We start from the raw sequence: 13524 nt of genomic DNA, 5'->3' as shown, positions 1-13524 counted from the left end.
GAACATTACAAAAAAAAAAAAGAATTCTCCCCTGCTGAGTCAGAGTACAAAACCTGTGGTGTAGGTCATTATTAGATCTCAGTTGGGCTAAAAAAATAATTTAAAAAATGACCGTATCCAAGCCTGCCTCAACACTTTATTACAAGTCTTCAAACTATTCAGAATTCAGCTGATACTGGGTCTTAATCAGTGTTCTCTATCTTATTAATGTTGATGATGCCCTACAGGCTTCTAGTTCAGGTGGTGGACTTCAAAAGCTCTCCCATCACTTCCTCGGTGGCAGTGGCCCATCATTTATTCAGTCTAGTCTCCGTTTTTAAAAAAAAACTAATTTTATTGAGTTTATAACACCCAGTGGGCGAACCCCATTAAGCAGCATATAGCAAATGACAAAATGCAAAAACATGGGATACCAGAGAGGACCTCAGCAGGAGATCTGCAAAACATGCGATCCAACATCCCACCCCTCCCCCCAACCCTGCACCACACTTCCCACATGGAACAATAAATGCATGCACGATCACAAGAATAGGTCCACAGCTACAGCCAATGAGCACATTAGATTGGTCATGACCAGTCGTTCAATAGGGTCTGGATTCGCTGGCTGTAAAAGAAGGGACAGGTCGATACCCCGGTATTCCGCCCACCTGGTCCAAATTTTCCCATGTTTCTGCAGGCAACCCCGTGCCTGAAACACCGCTACTTCAGCCGACATACATTTATCGAAGGCTGTTTTCCATGCCGCCACCCCGGGGGGAGAGGAAGACTTCCAATGCTGCGCAATGTCGCGCTTGGCTAAGGTGAGGCCCAGGAATAGGAGGTGTCTCTTATATCCGTTTCCCCGATGTCTTCCGTGATGTGAAGAAGTATCAGTCGAGGATCCGCCAGGATGTCCCACCATAACACCTGCCCCAGACAGGACAAAACACCCAACCAAAAGTGTTGTAGTGCAGCGCAGCCCCAGACCGTGTGGAGAAATGACCCATCATCAGCGTTACAGCGGAGGCATGTAGGGGACTGAATAGCCCCCATCTTCCAAAGGCGAAGGCGAGTGTAGTAGATTCTGTGAAGGTATTTGAACTGAATCAACCTGTACCTAGAGGAGACGGCAGCATACCTGGGGCTGGCAAGGGCCTCAATCCAATCAGTCTGTTATGGCCGGTAAATCTGCCTCCCACGCCGCCCTAGTCCGGTGTATGTTTGTCTTGGAGTGCGTGGTCAGTTTGATATAGTTGGCAAATTTTTTGTCCTCCCAGATCCTCCATTAACAGTCTACCCTCCAGTGAGTGGAATTCGGGTAAGGACTTGAGGTGCTTTATCAGGGGAGACAGGGCGTGGCGGAGCTGCAGATACTTTTGGAACTGAGACTTGTGTAGGTCAAACTCCTCCTGCAGCCTCTGAAAGGATTTAAGCATGGGCCCACGCATCACATCTCCTAATGTAGATATTCCTATAATATCCCAGCTGTGAAATTCGGTTAGAGTGGAGGCGGGCCGGAGGTGCGTGCCCCGCCAAAGGGAGTCGTGCCTGTCAGCATGCTTCATCAGCTCATGGACCGAGACACACGTCTCCAGACCTGAATTACCGTACGGCAGGCCGAGAGAAGAGCCTCCAATGACGAGTTACTGTACAAGAGACCCAGCAGCGGGTATTCCGCCAGGAAGAGCCGTTCCGCTGCATAGGCCGGATCAGCTTGAGGGTTGTACCACCATTCATTGATTACTAAGAGCTGAGACGCCCAATAATACGCCCGTACGTCCGCTGCTGCAATGCCACCACAATAGGTGGATTGGATACAGGTCGCTAAAGCTACCCGGATCCCCCCTCCCCCCCAGAGGAATCTCAGTCTAGTCTCGTATGACTTTGTAGCCATAATCCCGTTCCAATGCTCAGGTATGTAGATTCTGCCATACTCACACTGACAGACTTTTAACCATTCTGCGCCAAACCTTAGGAATGTAATCACTTTCCAACTTCAGACACAAAGCAATCTATTGGTGTTCCGGAGACAGCCTGAGACCTTACTTTCTACAGAATAATTTGCTGCGGTACTGTTAGCCACTTTCTCTAGTACAAGGACTCCCAATTGTTATAGTAGCACACTTCACAATTTTCTTTGATTGACTGATCTATTCAATCAAGTAACTACTTTCCCTGCTTGGTTCAGAAACACAGCAATTTATACTATAAACGAGATATTTATTAGCTAGCTTTGAGGCACAAAGATTAGAACCAGCATGAAGAGTACAGCTACTGATTACTGGAGAAATGTCACCTACTCACAGGGAAACAGAGTAGGCTGGCTTTTATCAAAACGCAATATCAAAATGCAGCATCACCTCTACACTACATTTTTCAATAGCTATTTGTTATTCCTTAATTGGCTCTTCGTGAGTTTGGTTTCTACTCGGTGGTTTTTGAAAATGTATTTCTTGCTGTGATCCTCAAGACAGTAAATACTGTCCACATTACAATATACTCCTTGAATATCGTAGAAACATTTTCCGGTACTGTAATGTTATCCCAGTTTTACAAGAAAAGGCTACATGAGTACTAGATTTTGGGGAGAAAAATTCTTGCATTTTAATGTACTTAATCCCAGACCTGCAAAAGAAAGGGTACGCAGAACATACCAACAATTTATTTTGGTGTAATTTCCACAGACGTGTGAATTAGCGCTCACGTGCAAGGAAATACATCAAACTCAGTAACCAAACAGAAAACAATTCCAGCACGTATTGCATGCGTCAACTTACCATCTCTGAGATGAGTTGTTGCTTGATCCATTCTCACTATTTGTGTACAGGTACAAAAGGTGTGTCAATGGGGTACCTCTTGCCTAAAACAAAATCAGTTAAAGTCCTTATTAATGATGCCAAAAACGAAAGTTCGATAACCACGAGAAACTCGCACAAAAACTCAACATATGCAAGATAAACATGCTGCTACCTAAACATGAGAGGCACATGCTTGCAACATATAATATTAAATTCAAAATGTAGCATCAGGAGGCCGCCTTGCAATGGTATTCTACATAGTATTTCGTTATTTTCAAGTTCCAGCATGGCTACCACATTTAGACCCAATGTGTTGGCCATCTTGGAATGGTGTAATACTGAAACTATTAGTAATGCCATTCCATAAAAAGTGGTCTGGTTCAGAGAATGTGGTCTTGGGAGATGTGGCAATCTGCAGTTGAAATGAACGGCAAGCAAGAAGCCAGGTAGCAATGTCTGAAGAGCTGTAACATGCTCTAAAAATAAAAAGATGAGAGAAAGAAAAAAAAAAAGAAGGAGGACAAATGGAAAATTAAAGGATTGGCCCACCAGTCCTGGCACAGAAGTGTTCATTTTCAGGTGAACATACAGGAGATCAAGAAAAATGCTGTAACTCAGAGGGCGATAGAGTCAGTGTTTGAAGCATCTGACCTATGAACCCATTCTGAATGGTATCATGGATACAAGTAGCTTGCTTCAGCCATTGCGTCTATTGTCCTGTGAATGACAGCATATTTCTAATCTTATTCCTCTCCTCTCTTCTTTTTATTTCCCAAATATATATTATGTATTTTTAATGATTTTTACAAGATCCTGAAAGACGCGTAAGCCTGACAGACCTCCCAAAGAGATTATAGCAGGAATTATTTCAGTGCAAACAGTCTACCCAATGGGGTTTGTCAAAGAGGGTTACCAAAAGAAAAATCCTTCCCTACTGTGGTAATCAGTGAGATTTCATGTAACAAAATATATATCTTAACCTTGACATGGTACAATAACAATCAAGTCTTAAAGGCTTATTGGCTTTAACCACAGCCACTGGAATTAGCAATTTTGAGGCAGCTGCGTATTTTGCATGATTATCAATTTGACACACCATCCATCATCTACAGATTTTAACAAAAAAAATTGTTTCCATCTCAAATGGTTCAAAAGTACTAAAAATGCTGCAAAGCCTGTTGCTGCGCAGTGGAAGCCCTTTGCAAAGGTTGATTGGTCGCCTTTCTGTTGCATATTGTTATATTTGTGTGTTGAACTGGCACTAATGGGGTGAAACCTAAGCCCACACAGTGTAACGAAGTGTAAAAATGACAAAATAATGAAATGATAAGGTCACAAAATATGCCACATTAGGTCGCATGATTTGCCTTTTCTTGCTGTAAAAATTTAGTCAACCGAGCCGCATAACTCAGCCCTCCACTACTGCATAATGGCCCTGGCTTTAAGATACGTGGTTAATATTAACTAAATAATGCCCATTACCTGTGGTGTAACCTTAATAAAAACAGATCAGAACTATGGCATCTGTCATAACTTTTCTCAGTAAATCAGTCTGGCTCATAGCTTTTATCGTTGGCTAGGTATTGTAAACAACTCGGACCTACTGTATCGAGCATGAGCTTTCCCACAAGGCAACTATCAAGCACACATATTACATTACCAATCTGTACAAAAGGACAGTTGCCAAATCTATTTTTAAAAAATCCCTCTTAAGAGGGCCTAATGAAGATTAGCACATTGCAAATCTTCCACTCCCAGAGTTCGTTCAAGTAGGTCACCAACACCAAAACCCTTGCACACTATTGTAATCTGAGAGATTCCATTTAACAAAATGCCTGTCTACAGAATTTGACCGCCGTGAAATATCAATCCACAGTTAAAAGCCTATTGTCTTTAACACATGCTTTTCTCAAGCTGTATTGAGCATATGCTTTCACACATGGCAGAGAATAACAAACACAATAATTATCTAGATGTTATTCAATAGTGTTGCAGTGGCATTTGTGTGACCTTAAAGGGCAAGCTCCCACCATCACAGTGGTATGTGTGTGATATAAGGGTCAAAAGCAATATCTTTGCTTGATAAACAAATAATCAAAGTTGCTTCAAGGACAAACACTCTTTGTGCAAACACACAGCTTTTAACAAATCAAAAACTTACTCAGGTGAACCAACATTTGGGCCGAGCCACAGTCCCTCTTGGTAGGTCTCCTGAAAGCAGATCACATAAGGTCTGGTGACAACTGTGCTGTCAAGTCAGACCGAAAAGGTGTGTGTACTGCACCCTATCCCAATACCAATTTTAAAGGCAACACTTCACGGGCAAAATAACTATGCATAGGTACAAACATGGGGGTCTTTCTTTTTCTTTTTTTTAAATTAAGGAACAGTGCAGGCACGGATAGAAATAGGGAGAGATTTTACGGGTAAGGTAAAGTGCAGCTTTGATGTAGACACAGACGTGTAAATATTTAAAATCCAATCTGGTTCTGTGTTGTGTGTGGCTTGGCGCGTATGAACTATGGGACCAATTTTTTCACACTGTAGGTCACACAAACTCGGCCCTGTGCATGCTGGAGATGGCAAATAATCGTGGTTGAAAGAGCAATGTTTAAGGTATTGACATAAACGATGTGAGAGTTCATCATGATCAATCAGCAAGGAAAGTGTGTTGAAATAAGGAGATATAGGATGCAATAAGAGCTTGTGAATTCAAATACAGTGCTAGCCAGTGTGCACGGAATTTAATGGCAGCGGCAAGCTAGTTCAATGAAACTCCGGGAGGTGGAGGCAGGGTTGAATGTTAGTTAGTCATCACTTAGAACAAAAGAAGAATGGCCATCACGTTTAAAATACAACCAGAAGACTTTTTTAGAAAAAGAGACAAGGAAGTTGCTATATTTGTGACTAGTTAAATTGGACCTAGCTGTCTGGTCTCTGGATTTAACAGAATTCCACTAGGTTGTGAGATTCTGCACTGTTTAATGAGAATTTTGACATGGAAAAATTGTTGGGTCTCGTCTGTGTCTGAATGAAACTTGATGAGCAAACAATTAACGACACATAGCAGTTGTATGGCATTACGATTGCACCTGTAAAAATTCAAAGCTGTAGATAATAGTCAGTATCATAAAAATGACCAGGAAATGCAGGATGCGTACTGAATAATAGGCACGTAGGTATGTACCCATAACTTGCGAAGACCAGCACTAGAATAACAGATTCTATGATTGAGGGTGCCGATAGAAATGTAGGTTGCTGGATTAAAAAAAAGTTACATTTGTGGAAAATTCCTTGGTCTTCTCTCGCATGGTCTTGGTTTGCCTAACTAATTATGGCAAAAATAACAAGCATTGGTAAATGCAATAGGTTTCGCCTAGGTGATTAATATTAATGTTTTTTGTTGTTGAAAACTTTAGCTTAGCGAGCCGTTGTGCAATATAGGTTACTGAGACTCCATAAAAGTGTTATGACATGTTTATTGAGAAATCCAATCTATTGTGCAGTAACTTGTGACAATATAGTGCGGGGAGATTAGGTAAAGGGCGTAGGACGAAAAAAAAAAAAAGACATGCAGCAGCCAAGCACGTTTGAAAATAAGTACAGCCACTGGAGATTGGGTGGGGGACAACCCAAACAAGCACAGTGTAACTGCACTCTCTGGTAAGCTGCAGTGCAAAGCACTGGTACCAAGAAACATGAAGACCGGGTGGTTCAACCAAGTCTTCTCTACTGAACTCTCCAACGAAAAAACTGGGTGATCTCAAACCTCAAGATCTTGCGGCGCTTCACAAATAAAGGTGATTTTCATGTTCATTTTTAACAAGATAGAATTCAGCAAAAAGATAAATGAAAGAAGCTCTGGCACTATACTGCATCGGGAATGCTTCTCCAACTAACCAAAAGCAAGTTCTCTTGATCACAGAGTAAGGAAGGGAACAGTGTCAGTCACTATTTTTATTACTAGAGTGGGGAGCTTTGGTTATAACTATTGGATTTCTGTTTTAAACTCATTCATTTTTCTCGTGCAGACCTGAAAGTCATTAGAGAGGTATCATAAGCTTATATCCATTAAAAGTTAGGCATTGTTGTTTGAAGGTGCTGCTGTTTATTTTACAGTGGTGAACAGGAGGTAATTGTGTGCAGATGCCAGAGAAACTTGCCTTACAGTACAACTTTAGAAATGAAGCAAACATGATAGGCGTGAAACGCTGTGTGAAATAAAAGGAGGTATTAAGATCGCACTCTTCATGATCCTCTCCCTTAACTCCATTTGGCATCCCTGGATAGATGGGGTATTTGAACAAGGTGTGGACAAAACAACACCCTGGCTGAAGGCAATTTAAGACCTGCTCACAATTCAGGGTGAGGAGTACAAAAACAATATTCACAAGGAACTCATTTAAAAACATAAATCTATCATGTGCAACATCAGTCGTTGCTTTGAGTCAATCACAGACATAAATTTCAAAAATGACCTATTGAGAAATGCAATATCACTCAAATAATAATATTCACAATAAGCCCACACAAAACCTTTTTCCTTCCGAAATATACCAAACCTCAGCCGAGGTAGGTTGATTTAATATACAACGTCTATGTCGCAGACTTCTTATCCATATACAAAAAAGGTACATTTATTCCTAAAATTAACAGTGATTTGTGACCCCAAGTGAAAAAACCATAACCTCTTATTATGTGACAGAGTGAAAAAACTTAAAAAGGTTATTGGAAAATTATAAGGACAGATTTTATACAATTTACAATAATTCAGTCAAAGCGGTCTCTTTATATATTGTCGACGGCGTTTCGACCCGCTCTAGATACTGGGTCTCATCAGGACGGTATTTCTGGGGACTAAAAAGAAAGAATAAGGAAGTGTAACTATATCATATTGGACTTAATAATGTAATATTAGAGAAGGGAACTAAGGCTTGAGGGGCAAGGATCATAGCTTACCGGTATAACTCATACATGCGTCCATGTAGGATCCAGTATGTGATTGATATGCTGGATGAAGAGATCTATCCAGACCTAAAAGCAGGAAGTATAATGTTTCAGTTCTTATACTCCATTCAATTTAAAAATGTGATCACCCAGGTGGAATTAAGGGTCACACTTACTTTGATTTATTTTCATCCAAAATTATCGGTTTGAGATATGGATCTTCTTATTATGAAGGAATCTTACTTAATATAGATTCCCTGTGATTTAAATCACTCCTGTGTCGGAATTCTGAAATATATTAGAGGCTTAGATTATTAACAAACTAAGGTTCATAGTTGTTTAGAGCAATTTAATCCGTATATAAATGAAGCCAAATTTACTTAATCTCACTTGTCTGACCTCCGTTAAGAAAGAGAGGATCTTCTTACTTTGGTTGTTTCAACGATGGTTCCCCTCTATGAGGCGCTGACCCACTGCAATTAATTGGAAGTAAGTTTAGCACAAGTTCTACGATATACTATTATTACTTATTAGATCTATATAAGAGTTTGGGGCACACACTTACTTGATAACAGTCGCCTGGTCCACAATCAAATTGTGTCCGCGTTGTTAGTAGCTGACTAAATCCCGGAAATGGAAAATCCCTATATATGCGAGACTATATGTGTATCGCGAGAAGAAAGACAGCAAGAATAGCGGCCATCTTTTAATGGTGAGAAAGATCATAGTGGCCCTACAAGATATAAAAGAGTGTTCTACTCCAGGCCATGTAGCACATGATTAATTTCCTTTTTATCAAAACTGAGGTTAGCGCGAGTAATGCAATTTTTAATATTCGAGTTTACTCGTTCTCCGTAGATATATTGGGCACCCCCTTACTTAATTATAGTTGCCCAGTCCGCTATCAAATACTACTCCATGGACAAACATCGCTGTGTAATTGAGAAATGGACAATCCCTCTATATGTGAAACTATTTCTTTGTCACAAGTAACGAGACGGCGAAATTGACGGCCATCTTTTAATGGTACTACTGCTTATGGTAGTCCTACAGGAAATCAATTTGAAGTATTCTACACTGGGTCATATGATAGATCCTTTTACTCTTTCTTACTACGTTAATCTTTTTCTCGATGTCGGTTGTATTGTCACCTATATAATATGGCGATTAAATAGAATGGCAATTAAATATGCTGCAAGAATGATCATCCAACAGTATTAATATAAATATAAACGGGGTGTTATATGATGACTCATATTGTCTATACTAGCGTTGATCTTCTCCTTAATAACAACAGCATAATGTCTGACCCTTTCTGGTACATGTAAACACGATCACTCAATGTATAGCAATAATAAAAGCAGCAACCATCTTGCAATAATGGACAGGTTCATTGCAGTCTTTGCCTTCAATAAACAACATTAGTTCATACATCTTCATCTACAACTATAGATAATATTGCACATTCTTCTGTACGGTAACATATTGAATTACACAATACAACCATATTGTCATGTACAGGCAAGTATAACTGTCAAAAAACTTTTTAAGTGTCTACAGTCGTTGTTATTCCTTTCATTCCATAGATTTAAAAAAATTTTTTTTTTAAAAAAACACATTCTTCGGGGAGGACACTGTACACAGTATTTTCTCATAGCATTGTCATTGCGTATACTCATTGTGTATACTATTCTTCCTAATATATGACAGAGCCCTGTCTAATACATGAGAGATATCGCATAGAGAGGTTATCAGTGTAGACTTATGAATCTCCGCCACTCTTCAAGACTGTTCAAGCCATCCCGAATGGATCCACACTTATCTATCCATTTACATTCCAGTGCGTGTAGAATAAGCGAGATATCACCTCCTCTAGGTGGCAATTTAGCCTTCTCTACCACCTGCCATCGCACCTCGTTGGCAGAGTGGCCTCTCTCGATAAAATGATCCACCAAGGGTGCATTTCTCACTTGACAACGAATACGGCTCCTATGTTGGCAGATCCGTGCTTTTACCGGTTGTTTAGTCTGCCCTATGTAAATCAAATCACATGGGCACCAAATACAGTAGATAACGTTAGTTGTGGCACAGTTGGTCATATCATACAGTTTCACATTAACATTTCCATGTGTGAAAAATGTGTTTTCCTTAGTAAAACTACAGGCTACACAATTGCCACATTTATAATGCCCTGTTAGAACTGGTAATTACCATAATTCTTGTATGGTCCTGTTTTTCTGGTACATACTGGTATCCGAATGGACCAGATGATCTCTGATGTTTTTACCTTTTTTAAAGGTAAACATAGGCATTTCCCGACAGGAATCAAGGGTATTTAATGTGGACCAATGTTTTTTTAATGGTCTTCTGTATTTGTGTACTTAATGGACGAAAAGTGGTGACACATACTGCTTTTTTCATGGTTTCTCTCGTTGTTTTCTCTAACAACACCTCTCGGGGGCTGAACCAGGCTCTCTTCATTGCGGTTTTCACTAATCTTTTTGGATAGCCTCTCTCACGTAACCTGGAGCTCAATATATTGGCTTCCATGAAAAAATCTTTTCCCGTGCAATTTCGCCTTAACCTCAAGAATTGGCGATATAGCAGGCCATCTTTGAGGGACCTTGGATGAAAACTGGTATACTGCAGTAAAGTGTTTCTGTCAGTGGGTTTCCGATACAATGTTAAATTCAAACGGTTTTCCCGACAAGTCAGGGTGATCAGCTGCATGCACTTAAGGGGCACATTTAATGGTCTGACTTTAGAAAATATGTATTGTTGTTTGGTTTTTCATGGATGGATTGATGGGTGGTAAAACATTATTACTGTTCTGCTTTATGCCGTACTGTATAACAAACCAGCTTGAAATTGTGTAAATTTGATACGTATATAAATCGGTATAGCATGAGTATCAAAAATAGAAGGGAAGGGGTAGGACAGTGATGTGGCGTAACGGCCAGAACCTTGACAGACCTTGGAGCTAGGGGTTCGAGTCTCAGCGCTGGCTCAACAGTTTGTACAAGCACGCTAAAAAACATGCAGATGACAAGCATGCTTCAAATACGTGCAGGTTGCAATACAAAATGGTAGTACTTGTCTATAGTATGTCTGTGTGTGTGACGGAGTGCAAGGAAGGGAGTGTATGCTTGATGAGTGATTGATTGTTTTGAATCCTTAGCACTATTGCACTACTTCAGTTCTTCCTCTGGAGTTAACAGATGTATAACCATACCCATTTGTGCTACGTCACTGGGCATGGTGTTTAAATTTGAAAAACAGAGGAGTGGCGTTGGTTTCTGTATCCTTTGTCCAGCGACGCCATGGGAATTATAATTTAGGACTATTGTCTTGACTCAGGAGTAGATGAGTGAGTGGAGGGGTAACGGAATGAGTGCATAAGATTTAAGTCCGTGAGTGAAAGAGTAAGCAAGTCCATGAATGAGCGATTGTGCAGGTGAATGCGTTACCAAGATGTCTGCGTGACAAGTGAGTCAGTGTATTGGTGAGTGAGTGAAAAGTGAATGGACAAATGATTACAAATAAATGTGTTTCAGGAAACGTTTGAGTACATGTCAGGTGAGTGGACAGGTGCATGGATGCGTGTGTGACTAACATAATTAAAGAGATTTGAGCCAGCTTGTGGCCACAGTGCTTCACGGTAGGTTCATTCACCGGCTCCTCCATCCTTAATTACAAACGGATCACGCGAGTGATAGTGAGGCGCCATGGGAATGAGGCATCCCTGGGACAGGCTGGACAAGAGCAGAATTCTGGGAGGAGATTTCCAGGTTTCTACCAATGTAGAAGCGTCCAAGAGCTGTTAAAGATTAAATAAGGCACCACCTCCTGCGGCAGTAAAAGTAGATGTGGTCACTGGTGTGCAGTTGAGTGCTGCACTCAGTATTTTATATCCCGTCTTCACATATAAACTGCATATGCTCAGAAAGATGCGCTGTGCCAAGATAATAACAAGAAAGCAAGTCCTCCGCAGGCAACATGCCCAGGCCCCATCTTCAGTGCATCACAAGACAGCCGCTTCCCCGCTAAAGTAGCATGTAGAGAGAACGCCAGTCTCCATCCATCTACACTTGCACTCCTCAGCAAGTGTTTACATTCATTATCGTTTTGTTCCTAATCTTTACACGCTACAAATGGAGGCTTGGAAAGGCATCGCCTTGACAAAACATGTATAAAATCATATGCATCCAATAGCTTAGTTGTGCAGCCTAGGGCGATGCACCCTAGATGAATGAACCGGGAGAGAGTGTTCCATCCACTGCAAGAAAGAAAGGTGCCTCCGTGAGCTGAATGATTGTCACTTGCAAAGTGCAGTGCTGTGTTGATCACAAATTGAAATACCGTCTGGATAGACCAAGCTTTCCATCCTTTCGATCAGTAAATTCTAAGATATATTGGATATGAGTAACGTGTCATTTACAACGGTTAGAAATGTGGTTGTAGCACTATTGAACGGATTTATTGTTACTATTACAGCGCTGCACTGTACAAATGCACGTGGCTCCAAGCATCCCTCTTCTCTCCAACAATTACACCATGAAAAGCTCAAATGCACAGTCTTTCAAAAGCCAAAGAACTGGGAGTGGCTGGCATGGTTTTCCTGTAGAAAAGCAGTTATAGCCTGAGTAAAGTGGAAACGTGCAATAACTTAAGTGCTTCAATACCTCGTATGGGGTAGTAAATGCTATGGGAACCCAATTACAATGCAATACAGCCTACTTTGGCATGGCGGCAGTGCTACTTCTGATAATTCATGCATGTGAGTTGGGGTGTGAGCACTTTGCCTTCCTGAGATTCTTGCGCTTAAAGAGGTTTAGAGTGCCTCGCTGTTAAACCTGAGCATCTCCAGGATGCGCGCAAGCCCCAATACAGCCGAAGTTGCAGCAAGCAGCCCTTGAACCCAAGAACAAACAACAAGAGTACTGAAAATAGCCGCAAAGGGCAGGACAGAGGATGTTGCTCAACAACCAGAACTGTCGACCTTGAAGCTTGGGAGCTGGGTTTGAGTCCTGGCATTATCTCAGCATCCTGAACAAGCATGCTTAAAATAATAAATATTAAATCAAAGACCTCGGACAGACTATAGAAAGTAAAGTAAAGGTAAACAGTAAATACTGTCTAGAGATGCTTGCTCTCAGGATAATATTAAAATCAAGATAATTAAAGGTAAACAGTAACCGCTATGCAGCCTTAACCTGATAAAAGAAGTTCCACCAACAAAAGCAGGTGAGAATGAGTACTTGGGCCATGGGATAAGCCAGGTCTGGTGGCTTAGGGGGCTAACGCGTTCACTGAAGGTGCCTGTGTTTCACCTCACTGTCACATGTTCAAATCCTAGTGGGCCCTTTCAGCCTTTCATCCTTCTGAGGTTGATAAAATGAGTACCACTGAGTTGGGTAACATTCAACATCTGTTATTCAGCGCCAAGATACCCTTCTGGGTGAATGTGAGCTTTACAAATACACATGTTATGTCATAAGAGAAACACACAAGTAACAACAGGAAATAGAACACTACAACCAATAGAAACAAAAGTAAAGCGTCAAGCATAAATAAAAAGAAAGGGCAGGATGTGAGCCCCTTCTAAGATATATTAAATACAATAGATTTCGTAAGCGCTGTGCAGGCAAACCCCAAAAACCAAAGAGTAGGGGCTAAGTGTGAGAAAATCGATATTCCCAGTCTAGCTGCGTGTCAGCCCTCTGCCCTGAACGGGAAAGCGGCAAACCTTCTAATATATGGAGGTTATGATTGCATTACTCTCAAGTTGACCGATGATTCA

The 13524-nt window shown here is 41.0% G+C and overlaps 1 protein-coding gene across 2 annotated transcripts in view; it reads right to left on the bottom strand.

The window, feature by feature from the left end:
* The window catches only part of CENPO (centromere protein O), a 111921-nt gene that overhangs the window by 91527 nt on the left and 6870 nt on the right, over nucleotides 1-13524 (bottom strand). For both annotated transcript variants that reach the window (XM_085613082.1, XM_085613083.1), the window contains exon 2: nucleotides 2757-2839. In XM_085613082.1, the coding sequence (XP_085469208.1) occupies nucleotides 2757-2787 (31 nt within the window). In that variant the 5' untranslated portion in view covers nucleotides 2788-2839. The remainder of the gene's footprint in view (nucleotides 1-2756; nucleotides 2840-13524) is intronic.

The sequence above is a fragment of the Triturus cristatus genome, chromosome 6 (assembly GCF_964204655.1).
Source record: "Triturus cristatus chromosome 6, aTriCri1.1, whole genome shotgun sequence".
Lineage (NCBI taxonomy): Eukaryota > Metazoa > Chordata > Amphibia > Caudata > Salamandridae > Triturus > Triturus cristatus.
Note: the sequence above shows the minus strand (reverse complement) of the source record. Positions and strands in the feature narration are given on the sequence as shown.